Genomic DNA, 15,851 nt, shown 5'->3' with positions numbered 1-15,851 from the left:
CTGGCTTTTATGTTCCTTTAGAAAAACTAGAATGCCTTTAAAAATGGTGATTTAGAGAAACCTGGGAGATGCCTCTGTGGTATAAAGGTCCTTGTTGCCAGATTTGGCAATCTGAGCTCAGTCCTCAGGCCCCACATGATGGAAAGAGCCAACTTAGGAATTGCCACATGTACACCATGGCACATGTACATGTACACAAAATTAATTTTTTAAATGTTATTTAGAAATTTTTGCCTGCCAAGTTAAAATTAAACTACTATTACTCATTCTACTTCAAATGTACATTTCTGAATTCTCTCTCCATATCAATTTCATTTCTGAGTTGGAGAGATGACTCAGCAGTTAAGAGCACTGGCTGCTCTACAAGAAATCCTGAGTTCAATTCCCAGCAACTACATGGTGGCTCACAACCATCTGTATTGGGATCTGATGCCCTCTTCTGGCCTTAATGCATCCGTGTATATATTTATACACATACACAAAATATTTTTTTTTTTTTTTAGGATTTCATTTTTGTGTTTTTGTTTTGTTTTTTGAGACAAGGTTTCTTTGTATAGGCCTGGCTGTACTGGAACTCTCTTTATAGACCAGGCTGGCATTGAGCTCACAGAGATCCGCTTGCCTCTACCTTCCAAGTGCTGGGAGTAAAGGTGTGCGATGCCACTGCCACAACCACCACCACTGCCCAACAAGAATTTTATTTTTGAAGCTAGGTGTGGAAATGTACACCATTAATCCCAGCACTCCCAAGATCCAGATTAGCAGCATGTGCTCCCAGACCTGCTATTCTGTGTGTTTTTAAACAGTGTCTCATATAGCCCAGTCTCTCCAATTTTTGATACAGATGAGGGTAACCTTGAACTTTTTCTGATCCTCCTTCTGCCTCCCAAGTGTTGGATGTAAAACCAAACACCACCTCTCCAGACAAGGAAACTTTTTGGAGTAGATAAATTTGATTCTCTATTAATAAAAGCCTGTGCTTGCTAACTATACTGGCTTGTGCCTATAATCCCAGAATTTTAGAGACTGAGAAAGGAGGATTACCCTGAGTTGGAGTGAGTTCCAGCCTGGCCTGTAGAGCAGTGGTTCTCAGCTTTAATACAGTTCCTAATGTCGTGATGATCCCCAACCATAAAATTATTTTAGTTGCTACTTCATAACTAATTTTGCTACTATTATGAATCATAATGTGAATATCTAATATACAGGAAATCTAATATGTGATCCCTAAAGTGGTCTCAACTCACAGGTTGAAAACAACTGCTATATAGTGAAACCTTGTCTCAGGAGTAGGGGAAAAAACAAACAACAACAAAAAAAACAACACACCAAACCAGGCTTGATCTTTAATCCCAGCAGAGGTAGGCAGCTCTCTATGAGTTTGAGGCTACCCTGGTCTACATAATGAGTTCTAAACCAGCCAAGGCTATTGTGAGACCCTACTTCAAAAAAAAAAAAAAAAGCCTGATGGTGCAGGTGCACTTAGTGCACGCCTTTAATCCAAGTAGAAGCAGGCACATCTGAGTTCAAAGCTAACCTGATCTGTAGAGTTCCATGCATAGCCAAGAGGGGTGGGGGAACCAGAAGAAAAGCCCAAGTAGCACACGCCTGTAGTCCCATCTGCTCAGGAGGCTGAGGCACTGGGTAATAACAAATTCAAGCCCATCCCGGACAGCTTAGTAAGAAAGCTAGGAATGTAGCTCAGTGGTAAAACACTTTCTAACTTGTTGGAGACACCATATTCAATCTCAAGTATTGGTGGGAGAAAGGAGATTAGGCCAGATGTTCTGGCTCATCCTGGCTACTCTGGAGAATAGAGGATGCTTGCACCCAAGGTTTCAAGGCCAACCTGAATAATATAACCAGACTACCTCTCAGAAAACTAAGAGAATGCAGCTAAAAATCATGGATGAGACTAACAAGGTGTTCTGGTGGTAAAGTGCTTCCTAATCAGGCTGAGTAACCCAAGTTCACTCCCCAGCATCCATGTAAAGGGATGAGAGAAGCAGCTCTACAGAGTTGTCTTCTGACCTCCACACATGCAGACACACATACTTACACAATAAAGTTTTTTTTCTTTTTATTTATTAAAGATTTCTGCCTCCTCCCCGCCACTGCCTCCCATTTCCCTCCCCCTCCCCCAATAAGTCCCCCTCCCTCGTCAGCCCAAAGAGCAATCAGGGTTGACACACATACTTACACAATAAAGTTTTTTTTCTTTTTATTTATTTATTAAAGATTTCTGCCTCCTCCCCGCCACCGCCTCCCATTTCCCTCCCCCTTTCCCAATCAAGTCCCCCTCCCTCGTCAGCCCAAAGAGCAATCAGGGTTCCCTGCCCTGTGGGAAGTCCAAGGACCACCCACCTCCATCCAGGTCTAGTAACGTGAGCATCCAAACTGCCTAGGCTCCCACAAAGCCAGTACATGAAGTAGGATCAAAACCCAGTACCATTGTTCTTGAGTTCTCAGTAGTCCTCATTGTCCGCTATGTTCAGCGAGTCCAGTTTTATTCCATGCTTTTTCAGACCCAGGCCAGCTGGCCTTGGTGAGTTCACGATAGAACATCCCCATTGTCTCAGTGTGTGGGTGCACCCCTCGCGGTCCTGAGTTCCTTGCTCGTGCTCTCTCTCCTTCTGCTCCTGATTTGGACCTTGGGATTTCAGTCCAGTGCTCCAATGTGGGTCTCTGTCTCTGTCTCCTTTCATCGCCTGATGAAGGTTAATATTCAGGAGGATGCCTATATGTTTTTCTTTGGGTTCACCTTCTTATTTAGCTTCTCTAGGTAAAGTTTTTTTTTTAATTTTTAAAAAAGTTTTATTTTCACGTAGGTTTATGTGCCTTCATATAGGTATGCACACTTGAGTGCAGGTGCCCTTGGAGGCCAAAGACCCCGGATCTCTTGGAGCTACAGTTAACAGATAGCTGTGAGATGCCTAATGTGGATACTAGGAACCAAAACCTACTGAGCCATCTCTCCAAGCCCAATAAAGGGCAGAGGGGCAGGTGTTTTTGTTTTGTTTTGTTTTGTTTTTGAGCCAAGAGTAATGTCACATGCCTGTAATTGAAGTTCTTTGCACTCAGAAGGTGGAGAAAAGTATTAGGAGTTAAATTGTGTGCACATGAGTATGCCAAAGCCCACATGGTAATTGGGGTTCGTTCTACCTTGTGGGTGCTGAGGGTTAACTCAGGTCAGGCCTGGTAGTGAGGACTTTGTCCACTGAATGGTTCTAACAGGTCTGGTGTTCTCTAAGAGAAAGGATCTCACTGTTTTGTCTTGATGATCTTCAGCTAGTCCTCCTGCCTCCGCCTACCTAATAACTAAAGCTGCTAAGCATTCGCCGTGCCACATGTATTTTTTTGTATATTGTTTTAATTCACTAGCAATGAGTCATAACCATTATGTTCTTATGGAAGTCAACACCTTTCACTGGTGGGACTTTAACAAGTAAGTTTTAAGTGATTTGGGTTTGTTTTTTTTTAACTGCATAGTCTTATTTTGCAAGACTTTGGAATTGTTTTCATCTTTTGTGTTTGTTTTGTTTTACATAGAAACATTTCGTGCTGCTTTGTGGGGCTTTGGAAAAGCATGTTAAGTGTGATATTAGGGAAGATGCAAGGCTTTTCTACAGAACTAAAGTAAGTATGTTATTTATGGTGGGGTGGGGTGTGATCGTGCATGTGACGTGGTGCTCATGGGGATGTCTAAGGACAGTTATGAATGTCAGCCCTTGCCTTATTCCTTTATTCCTTGTTTAAAACAGACTAGATGTCCTTAGAGCTCCCAGTTAGCATAGACTTGTACTGATCCACCTTGCTTCCCCTTGACTCTGGCTTACACAGCAGCCCCATCTTTCACAGGGTACCCTGCTTCCTGTTTTTGTGTGTTGTTGGCAGGACACCTTTGAGTTTGACAGACTGGCTAAATCTGTGTGTAGCAGGTGCCAGGTACAGAGGTTTGTGTAGCACTTACAAAGGGAGTGGCAGGGAGTTAGGATCTTCTGATTCAGTGGAAGGGAGCAAGTAACACATTAAAAACATTTTAGACATGTGTAATTTTATGTGTGCTTTTCCTTAAATGTATGTCTGTGAGCTATAGTGTGCTATATTTGTGCCTGGCGATCAGAAGAGGGCATTGAATTCCCTAGATCTAAGGTTATAAATGTTTGTGAGCTACCATGTAGGTTCTGGGACTCAAACCTATGTTCTCCACAAGAATAACTGCTCTTAACTACTGAGCCATATCCCAACAAAAACATTTTTTGTTGTCTTTCTATGGAGCCTATTTTAGAAGCAAGCTATGGTAAAGCTGAATCAGTCAGTGCATTGGGCCCTATAAAATGGTCCACCCTTCAGCTTCCCTAGCTGGGTGTTCAAAAGCCAGAGAATAGAAAGTAAAAATTTCTTTGATGGCAGCATTGTGATTCTCTGAACCTTCTGGATTGTCCTTAGTAACGAGAAATCGGGTATGGTGGTGCATTGTTGTAATCTCTGTACATGGGAGACAGGAGCAGGAAAACTGCTTTAAATCTAAGGTTTTCCAGGGCTAAATAGAGCAATCCTGTCTCCGAATAATAATTTTTAAAAAGGAAATTAAGGACTAGAGATGACTTAGTGGTTAATAGCATTGGGTGCTGTTCCAGAGGACCCAAATGAGATTTGCAGCACCTACATGGCAGCTCACAACCATCTGTTTGTAATACTTCTCCTTCAGGAGATCTGTAGCCCTCTTCTTTCTGGCTTTGGTGGCCAATGAACAGATGTACATGTAGGCAGAACACCCATACACATAAAATGAAAGAAAATTAAGACTGGGTATGTAGCTCACACCTAATCCTAGCACTTAGGAAACGGGAAGGTGGATTTCTATGAGTTTGAGGCCAGCCTGGTCTACATAGGGAGTTCAGGACAGCCAAGATTATACAGAGAGACCCTGTCTCAAAAAACAAACGCACAAGAAAATGAAGTCATAATTATTTGACATTGTAGATTGTGAAAAAATAAATTATGGTAATTTAAAATGTTGTCATTTGAAAGCCTCTGCAAAAGATAAATAGCCTTTTCTTGACAGCAATCAAATAGAATTATTGGGTACGGGCCTGTGATAGCTATGAAATATATGTGGCTTTTATGCTTATTTTGGTTGTTATTGTTTTGTTTCAGTTTTTTGAAGCAGGATCTCACACACAGTTCAGACTGGCCTTGGACTTTGAGCAGTCCCCCGAGTGCTGGGAGTGCAGCCATGCACCTCCATAGCAGCAACTATGAGGTGCTTTCTATCAAATGTTAAGTTGTTTTTAAGTGAGGATACTCTGATCTGATATTCTCCTCTTTTTGTTGTTTTTAAGGTGAAAGACTTGGTTGCCAGGATACATGGAAAATGGCAGGAAATAATCCAGAACTGTCGGCCTACTCAGGTATCATTTTATTTAACAGTTTTATTTATTATGAAACCCACTGCGTGATGTATGGTTGTCATGAGTCTACAGCTCTCTTAGAATAAAGTGCCTGTTGTGCATTTCCCTACCTAGTCTGTGCTGAGCACTATAGCCACAGAATGAAGACCAGCACCACACTTGAACTTCGGCAGTCCCTCCCAGTTCCTCCACCACCTTTGTGCCTCTTTTTGTTCCCCTTCAGGGCCGATTTTACTTTCTGACTATTAAGAATTCACGACAGGTAGTAGTGGCCCACGACTTTAATCCCAGCACTTGGGAGGCAGAGGCGGGATCACTGAGTTTTTTTTTTTTTTAGTTTTTCGAGACAGGGTTTCTCTGTAGCTTTGGAGCCTGTCCTGGAACTAGCTCTTGTAGACCAGGCTGGTCTCGAACTCACAGAGATCCGCCTGCCTCTGCCTCCCGAGTGCTGGGATTAAAGGCGTGCGCCACCACCGCCCGGCTTGGATCACTGAGTTTGAGGCCAGCCTCGACTACAGAGCAAGTTCTAGGAGAGCCAGAACTGTTAACACAGAGAAACTCTATCTCATAAAACAAAAAAGGGGGGCTGGAGAGATGGCTCAGCGAATAAGAACATTGCCTGCTCTTCCAAAGGTCCTGAGTTTAATTCCCAGCAACCACATGGTAGCTCACAACCATCTGTAGTAAGGTCTGGTGCCCTCTTCTGGCCTGCAGGAATACATGCAGACAAAATATTGTATACATAATAAATAAATGAATATTTAAAAAAAAAAAGGAGGGGGTGCTGGTGAGATGGCTCAGCTGTTAAAAGAGTACTGACTGCTCTTCCAGAGGTCCTGAGTTCAATTCCCAGCAACCACATGGTGGTGACTCACAGCCATCTGTAATGAGATCTGGTGCCCTATTCTGGCCAGCAAGCATACATACAGACAGAACACTATACATAATAAATAAATCTTAAAAAGAAAAGAAAACTCAAAAAAGAAAAGAAATATTTCCATGAACATTTATATATAAGGTTTTATGTAAGAATCTGTTTAAAGGAAAACGTCTTGAGCATATTCTTGGTGGAATCTCTTTGTCTCACAGCATTTCAGTATTTGTATGGGGCTCAGGCTGCCCTTGAACTCTCTGTATAGACAAGGGTAACCTTAGGCTTCTGATCTTCATCTGTCTTCCTCCACTGTAGGTATACACCACTACATCCTGCTCATTCTAAGCTGAGGATCAAATCCGGGGCCTTGTGCATGCTAGAAAGACTTTGCCAAGTGCAGTGTGGAGTTTTTTGTTATTTTATTTTGTGTGTGTGTGTGGGGGGGGTGTTTTGTCTTCATGTATATCTGCATACCACTTGCATGCCAGATAACTTTGGAGGCTAGGAAGTATCAGGTCTCCTGGTACTGGAGTTAAAAACAGTTGTGAGCTGCTAGTTTGGCGCTGGGAATCAAATTCGGGTCCTTTGGAAGAGTGGACAGTGTTGTTAACCACTGAGACATCTCTTCAGTTCCGTCAAAATGTTAAGGTCCTATGCCAATATGGCATTAATAGCAAAACTTTTTATTAGTAAGTTTAACACTTTTAATCTCCTTAAATACGTCCCTTTGTGAGTGTGCCCATGAGAAAAATGTCCTGTATTTGTATTATCCCTTTCTATTGCCAGAGTACAAAAGTGTAAAGGTTGTAAAATCATAAGAAATTTTCAATGGGCATGGTGGCTTCGTGCTTTTAGTCCCAGCACTTGAAAGACAGAAGCATGCAAATCTCTGGGAGTTCAAGGCTGACCAGAGCTAATAATATAAGACCCAGTCTCAAAACAAGAAAGATGCTTTCAGAGGCTTGTATATGTAATGATTTTTTTTCTGCTTTCATTATCAAAGCCTGCTGTCCAGTGATTAAGAGTATTAATTAATAATCTGATTAAATTTTCCTTTTTTTCTCCCTTTTCCAGGGGCAGCTTCATGACTTCTGGGTGCCAGATTCTTAACAGGAGTACAGCAGCAGAAATACAAAGCGAGAAGGACCTTTCCAAGAGAGTTACTGTGGGATCCAGCAGATGCTATGGAACACAACTGTGTGATGAGGCTGGTAATGAAGACTTCGCCCTGTCTGAAGCAGATATGAAATGCCATCTGCAGCTTGACCTTAGAGGAAAGAACGGGAGCCTATAAGAGAAGGGTAGGGGTAGACACAGCTGGTAGAAGAACTCAGCCTGCTCCTCCTAGAGCCCCTTGTTAAGTTTTCAGCGATTATCTTGGTAGGTGACTTCATTGCACTTGGACCATCACAGAAAATAAAGAGGAAAAGTATGGGCCAACATGAGGAGTTGGACATTGAAACGAAGGCTGGGGTCCAGCTAGTTTTCATTTTCCTCTTGGTTATTTTAGGGCACAAAGGGAAAGCCTAGAATAGAGTTCTGTAGTCAGGAGTCTGGGTCTGTAAACCATAGGCAGTTTCAGTTCTTACACTGTCCCTTTACTATCAAAATTATAGATCTGAAGTCTTGAAGTCTGTTTAAAGTCAGCTAAGGAACAGACATGCTGTCAGATTGCCTAGAGGAAGAGATTAAGCTACAAAGTAGTGGCCGTTTTTAAAATGCCAGAACATTCATAGGCAGTTTGTTTAGGATTTCTTGTAAATGCATATATTTTTAAAATGTGATTCAATCATAAAATCTTAGCTAAGTCAGAATTCTGTCCATTGGTAACTATATTACAGAAGTCTCTGTATAAAGGCTTAAAAAAATCTGGAAGTTTCCAAAAACCTTGTTCCCACGAGTATATAATTTAGCAGAGACCTTGGTGATGTTTATTTTGGGGACACTGTGTGTGTGTGTGTGTGTGTGTGTTCACTCGAGCGTTTGTATCTTGAAGTTGTTGCACTTGAAAACCACAGCTGCTCTAAATTCTTTTAAACACTGGAAAGCCATCCTCTAGTTTAGATGGTAGAGGGTCAGCAGAGGTGCGCACGCTAGATTGAGCCTAGGCTCTTTGAGACCTTTGGTAGTAACACTCTCACAGACCGTTGCCTGGCTGGGGAGGGTTTGCTTCCTGAAATGGATGCCAACTGCTTGTTTGAAAACTGGCATGAGTGACTTGTTCCCTCCTGAGCATGCTGATGTACAGGTGGGGGTTAGAAAGGGAACTGGGCTCAATGTTTATGGTTTGAGAGGAGAAAATAAGTTCTGAGAGCTAACTTTCTACCTCTAAATTGAGGCTTAGGAATAAAAACCATTCTTATCTTAAAATTATCATTTAAAATAGCAGTAGCTTTTGAGCTCATGTCAAGCATTGGGCAGTTAGAGATCTTACAGGGAATAAACAAATCAAATTTTCAAGTTCTGAGGCTGATCAAGGCTCCAAGAGTCAGACCAACAAAAGTTTTCTTCAGTGTTGAGTTTACTGGTAAGAATAGTATCTTGATGCTACCTCTCAAGGGTATTGTTACAAAATGCCACTATGGTTAAAGAGATAGATACAAAGAGTTGTATTTGACAGAAGCTTGAAACTCTGGCATCTATCTGCCCAACAATGGGGGCTTTCACTCTGTAATTTAATACCTTGTAGATACATTATTTGTGTGTAATTTTATAAGTGTTCATATTTTTCTCATTTTGCATTGTGTAAAGTGTACAAAAATCTCAAAATATAAAAATCTGCTTATATTGCTTGTAATTACAGTGTGTAAATATTTTCTATTGTGTACATTGACGGGGACAAGTGGGTTATTCAGGTTTTTAAGTGACCCTTTTATATTGCAATTTCAACGGATAACTACCCATCAAATTTAAAACCACTTTGATACATTCTTATTTAGCAGTTCCAATAAGAGTAAAATCTATTTTCAATTGTCTTTCTCCATGAGAGAAAAATACTTTGTCCTTCCCTTTAAAATAAATGGCCAGACATCAGTTTAGGCCCTTGTATTCATGACTCTGGTAGCAGCCTTCAGTCTCCAGGTCATAGTACAGTCAGTATTTGCATTTGGGTTCTCATAGAAATTTATGATTCTACTTAGCACAAGTAGTTCATGGTTTTTCTCCCAAATCAAGTATTTTCCATCTCCTTCTGAGTCCCCATGCTTTGTCTCCCTCCAGCTGTTGTTGCCCAGATAATGGGATGGTAGAGAGGGAGAAAATGCTCATTGCACAAAGACTGTCAGGCCACATTTGGTACTTGGCAAACAAAGCTTGCACTGAGTGGTGGTGTGTTTGGCAATCTTACTGTGCCAAAAATCACCTTGTCTAATTTTCTTGTTGTGTATGTCAAACTTATTACCCCTATTGCAAGCTGAAAATTAAAGTCCTTGTGTTGATGCTTTATGTGTAACTGTTTGCCTTTTCTAACCTGCTTTTCCTGTTATCTGAAAATACAGTTCTGTAATAACGTTACATGAAGAGGCTCTGTGCACAAATCATCTGTGTAGCACTAAAGTCAGCATTTGTGCATTTTTTTTTTTGTCCTATCTCCTGATGGCAGTGGTGCCTTTGTCACCTTTTGGAAGGTCGGCATTTTGTTCTTGTTTTGAGTGCAAGTAATAGCTTGCTTTTGACTTCACAAAATATATATATATATATATATCCCCAGTAAGTGATAAGTACGATAGTGTGTTACCATCCAGGCTCTGTTGAAGCATTTGGTTTTTTCTTTGTTTGGTTGGTTTTGGTTTTTTCTTTGTTTGGTTGTTTGTTTTCCCTCAATCAAAATAGATACAGTTGATGGGGACTGGCCAGTAATAATGTGTGGAGTCTTTAAACCAAGAGTAATTTTTTTACATTTTAAAAGTGACTCATTGATAAGCAGCTGAGTTCAGAGAACTGACTTGGCTTGTCTCTCAGCCAATCTCGATGGTGCAGGCAGGCACACCTCATCAGCTGTGTGTCGGTCGGTTGTCCCGGGCGCCAGCCAGTTCATCTACTAGCTCTTAGGCAGTAAATGCAATGTTTCCTCCTCTTCCCCCTCCTTTCTTTGAGATTTTATACTATGTCTTGTTTAAAGTTCTCTAAATGTATGTGTATGTGTCATTAAAACTTTTTTCTCAGTTTAAACGTGTCTGGTGACATTTGATTGAGGAGTGGAGGTGACAGTTTCTGGAATGTTCTGTCTTAAACTGGTGTCTTCCTTAATTTGGATTCTACAGGTTTGTTTTGTTTTTTTTTATCTTGATACTGCTTTATCTGTAGAAAACAAAGCCACAACTGTCCACAGTTCATGTTTACATCACCCAATTAATAACTTGCTGTATACTTTACAGTCAGGAATTTAATAAGCTCATTCTGACCTCATTCTCCACATCCATTCGACTGTTACTGAGAACCTACATGTTAGGGTTTGGTGGTGAGCAATACAAACTCCTCTTACCTGCTGGTGTATGAGGAAAACAGAAGAGGAAAGAAGTACCCCTGACCTGGGTGTCGTGTTCTAGAGCCCAGGGTCAAGAAAGGTGATTTTACAGTCTAGAAGGATTTGGAGCCGCCTGTGCCCTGGCAGCTGTGGGAAAGCTGACACCTCATAAGAGAAGCTCATAACCTCATAGAAGGCCTAGGCAGGGCTGCCAGGGCCATAGTGCCACAGCCATGCAGTATGCCCTCCCTTATGGTAGACAAGGTTGAGAATGGATGGTGACAGCCCAGGTAGAAGCAGGTGTGGGCATAACTACTAGGGGTAGGCCTGTGGTTTAAGGAAAGGACCTATGTGGCCTCAGACCTCAGTTCACCACACTGGCCTTTGTTAGCAAGTTACCTGAGTTTCTTCAACCTGTTGAAAAGAATAACTCTGATTTGGGTTTGTGAGGACTCAGATGCATGGCAGTCACTCAGCACAAAGTCTGGCACGCAGCATGAACAGATGGACCTTAACTGCTATTAACTTACCTTCTAAGGAGGCTCTTTAAGAGAACAAAGTTGAGCCAGGCAGTGGTGGTACACAACTTTAATCCCAGCATCTAGGAGGCAGAGGCAGGCAGATCTCTGAGTTTGAGGCCAGCCTGGTTTACAGAGTTAGTTCCAGGACATCTAGAATTGTTATGAAGACAAAGCCTGTCTCAAAAGAAAAGAAAATAAGAAAAACTTGGTGTCCCTGGAGAAGATAGTTCAGTAGTTAATGTGGCTTCTCTTCCAGAGAATCTGGGTTCAATTCCCATCCTTATGACGAATAACAACTGTAACTCCTATGCCCTCTTCTAACCTTTATGGACACCAGGCATGAACTTACTGCTCAGTTACACATGCAGGGAAAACACCCACACACATATTAACCAGTTAGTTAATTTTAAAAATAAAATTGGCCAGAACCAGGCACCTGGGGCTGTTCTTGCTTCTAAATCAGACCTTAACTCCAGCAGTCACAGCTGGGGATGCTGTTCTTTCAGACTGGGAATTCTAGAGGCGTCCATCCCTGTTCCTGCTGCCAGACATAAGAATATGATTTCTTGTTAAATAAACCAAGCATGTTGGCCTGGTGTTATAGCTCATGCCTAAAATCCCAGCACATGGGAGGCAGAGGCAGGAGGATCACAAGCTTGAGGCCATCCTGGGCTACAGCGTGAGATTGATGGTGGAGAGTAGCCTTCCAGCATCTGCAGACGTGACCTGACACACTCTTCTTGATAACCATGGCTGGAGTCAAGGGAGGCCAAGCCAGAAGACCAGCTTTGGATCTGACTCCAAGACAAGTGGCTAGGATTCTAGAAAACGTAACAGGCCACGCAGGCCTCTGGGGCACAGGAAGACGACATGCAGCATTGTCGCACAGGTGGCAGTTGCTGCCAAGGCTGTGTGTGGCCAAAAGATCATACCCTCCACAAGGAAAGTGCTGGCAACCAGAGGCAGAGATGGCAGCACAGGAGCAAAGGCACCAGGTGGGCAAGAGGTAGGAGGACATCTTGACTAGGCCAGAGTTTCAGTTCCTAGGCTGCATCTTCCCGGACACAAGGAGTTCACGTCTGTGTACCAGCCCTGGAGCCCTGAAGTGTCTGCGGGACACCAGCCTCACTCTGTCTTACGGTAGAGCTGGGAAGGCAGACTAGCTTAGTCTAGTTGGTTTGTGTTCTCTGAAGAATTCCCAATGGCATCTTCACACAGCTGCCCTGTGAAACTGCCAGCAGTGACTACAAGGACGGGTAACACCCCACTCGACAAATGGCCGACCTCGGGTCCCAGGGAACAAAGTTACTGCATTAGAACTGTTTTTTATTTGTTTTGATCTGGCACAAATCTTATAGCCCAGGCTATATTATGTATTATATAAATTGTTATATAGCTGAGGATAACCTTGAACTGATCCTCTTGCCTCCACTGCCAAGATCAAAGGTGTGTTCAACAAACCTGTTTCAATTAGTGCTAATATGTTTAGATTTCAATTCCTCTCTTTACAGTCAAGAATTTGCGGGGGCTGGAGAGATGGCTCAGCGGTTAAGAGCATTGCCCGCTCTTTCAAAGGTCCTGAGTTCAATTCCCAGCAACTACATGGTGGCTCACAACCATCTGTAATGAGGTCTGGTGCCCTCTTCTGGCCTGCAGACATACACACAGACAGTATATAACAAAATAAATAAAGAAATATTTTTTAAAAAAAAAGAATTTGCCCACTTGATTCGCAGGTGTGGTAATATTTTGTTTGTGTTTTAACAAATAAAGCTTGCCTGAATATCAGAGTGCAGAACTAAGCCACTAGAGGCCAGGCAGTGGTGGCACACACCTTTAATCCCAGGACAGGTGGATCTTTTAGTTCAAGGCCACTAGAAATTGATCCAGTCTAAACGAGAAACAGCTCACACAAAGGAGATCCCACACCTTTACTCCCAGCACTAGGGAAGTGGAGACAGGAGTGATACGGCTGAGCAAAGAGGAATATAAACCGGGAGGAGACAGGAGCTCAATGCAGTCTAAGGACACGACTGCCCCTTTGGTCTGAGCATTGGTAGAGGTAAGAACCCTCTGGTGGCTGATTGCCAGGGCTATACAGAGAAACCCTGTTTCAAAAAAACTAAATAAATAAAAATGAAAAGGTGCAAGAACAGGCTAGCGGTGGTGGCACATGCATGCCTTCAATCTAGAGGCAGAGGCAGGTGGATCTCTTGAGTTCAAGGTCAGCCTGGTCTACAGATCAAGTTCTAGGACAGCCAGGGGGCTACACAAAGAAATTCTGTCTCAAAAATCCAACAACAACAAAAAAAGGTGCAAGAGTCTACATCAGCCATCACAACTTACTCAGCACTCAGTGCTGTGTCTAGCGAGCATGCCTTGGCCCTAGAATCCTGACTGGGTCTCAGAGATGGAATGAAGAAAAGATACACCGGGCGGTAGTATTGCATGCCTTTAATCCCAGCACTCGGGAGGCAGAGGCAGGTGGATCTCTGTGAGTTCGAGGCCAGCCTGGTCTACAAGAGCTAGTTCCAGGACAGGCTCCAAAGCTACAGAGAAACCCTGTCTCGAAAGAAAAAAAAAAAGAAAGAAAAGAAACATGCTCATATAGGAAAGCTGGGATTGTGTGGACTGTGCTCACGCTGATGGAACAGCACCCTAGCCACCAACAACTGGACCCCAGTGAATTTATTTTGTACAGCACGGGGAGGAGGAAGCTCATCTCAGAAGGTCTCTATTGGGGAGCAAACTCAGGTTGCAGTCATCCAGGCAGAGGAAGCTGCAGTTGCTGGTTTTTACACACACTGGTCGGTTGTTCTTAAACACTCTTAGTTGCACACACTGTTGTACTTGCACAAACTCCCAACATCTGCACTGGACCTCCTGAAGGCTCAGACCACCCAGGGGCCTGAGGTACTGTGGCCCTTGATATAGCCATGCCCATGTTAAACAATATACATTCACTCAAGACTTCATCTGTACTTTGCATGTTCCCTGAAGACTTTCACAGCTCCCTACAGCTCAGTGAGCTGCAGAACCTGCCACACTGGCCTACTTGCTTCCTCCTGAGGGGTGTGGAGTCAGCATTGCATTTGGATTTGGGGAGCCAGGCTTCTTAACCTACCGGTCCCTGCAGTTTCTCTAGTGTCAGGTACTGGGGCTGGCAGTCTTCTGTCTTTTCTTGCCTCCAACTCACCTTCCCACAAAGCCTACCATTTCGATCTGTACTGGATCTGTCAGCTCTTCTCAAGTCTTTCCAAGCTATTAGCTGACTTCTCCCTCTCTATCTTCCACTAAGAACATTCCTGAATCACCAAATGAAACCCACTAGCCTTTTGCATGCCCCTTCTTCCTATTCTACCTAACAAGTCTGTCTGTTCTAGCCATTTTCCCCAGGCTTGCCTGTCTAACCCTTCTCAGATTCTTCCAGTCCTGTCCTCCATCAGCTCAACATATTTTGAGGCAAGTTACAATCCGCTTCAAACCTGTTTTCCCAGCTATAAAACGAAGCTACTGACTCCTCACAATGGGATGGGGATACAGAAAAAGAAGGGAATCAGGGCAGTCTGTAAAGCATGGGCTTGGCTTGGGCAGGCAAGATGGCCCAGCAGATAAAAGGGGTCTGTTACCAAGCCTGGCAACCTCTGAGCTTGAAAGAGAACAGACTGCCTGTAATTTATCCTCTGGACTACTACACATGGGTGGTGACATGCATGCATTCATGCATGCATGCATACACAAAGTAAACATAAGAAATGTTTTAAAGTGTGTGCTCTTTCGAATATAAGCGTATCTCCAAATCTCCCCCACTGCACCACACACACAGTAAGTACCCTGTTTGCAGGGTGCCAGGAGACATTCTGACGGGGTGGAAGTGTGATCTGGGCCCTTCTGTCTAGCAGTCTGCAGTCACACACAGTCCAGACTCTTGAGATTTCATGGATTGGGTGCCAAACTGTATGAGCTTTGGGGAATCCTGGAAGAGGAATGAAGTTTCCTCTTAGGCTCTCATCAGTTTCATATGCCACTAGAAGCGTACTCAAACATCTAGGTACATGCAAGAAAGAGTCTTTAGTCTTATTTTTCATGCTCTTTGCCCATCATAATGTCATGGATTTGGGGAGGAGGTGTAGGGTTCATAGCCAGAGCTCAGGTTTCACTAGCATTTAAGGCTAATAACACTGTTGATTTTGTTTTTGTGTTTCTGTAGTGCTGGGGGTGGAACCAGGGTGTCAGTCCTGCATGCTAGGCAAGCACTGTACCCTTGAGCCAGAACCCCAGCCTTGGATTCACTCTAATAAGCCCTGGGAAGGAGGAGAGCCTGAATCTGCAGGGAAGAGCATCCTAAAGGAGTTGGGGGAGGAGATTGATGCTGGTAAGCACAAGTTATTTAGTTGACTGGAAAGACTGAAAGTTTGGAGTTAAGAATGACGATGGAAAATGACAAACACAATCTCTGAAGTGAGCCTAGGTTTGGGCTGAAATTTGTTGAGTGAATCCGTACGCATGGTTGTGGGTTATTTTTGCATAAAGAGCGTATACTGTGTGCTGTCGCTTCATCCTTCCAGGCCCCCATC

General features: G+C 43.1%; 1 protein-coding gene across 3 annotated transcripts in view; it reads left to right on the top strand.

Moving 5' to 3' along the window:
• Positions 1–10,458, top strand: part of Slf2 (SMC5-SMC6 complex localization factor 2) — a 55,021-nt gene extending 44,563 nt beyond the window's left edge. For all 3 annotated transcript variants that reach the window (XM_041661050.1, XM_041661051.1, XM_041661052.1), the window contains 3 exons: positions 3,550–3,636; positions 5,346–5,414; positions 7,363–10,458. In XM_041661050.1, coding sequence (XP_041516984.1) covers positions 3,550–3,636; positions 5,346–5,414; positions 7,363–7,398 — 192 coding nt within the window. In that variant the 3' untranslated portion in view covers positions 7,399–10,458. The remainder of the gene's footprint in view (positions 1–3,549; positions 3,637–5,345; positions 5,415–7,362) is intronic.
• Positions 10,459–15,851: the final 5,393 nt, after the last annotated feature.

The sequence above is a fragment of the Microtus oregoni genome, unplaced genomic scaffold, assembly GCF_018167655.1.
Source record: "Microtus oregoni isolate MIOR12 unplaced genomic scaffold, Mior012 000012F_ref0000307, whole genome shotgun sequence".
Taxonomy (NCBI): Eukaryota; Metazoa; Chordata; class Mammalia; order Rodentia; family Cricetidae; genus Microtus; species Microtus oregoni.
Note: the sequence above shows the minus strand (reverse complement) of the source record. Positions and strands in the feature narration are given on the sequence as shown.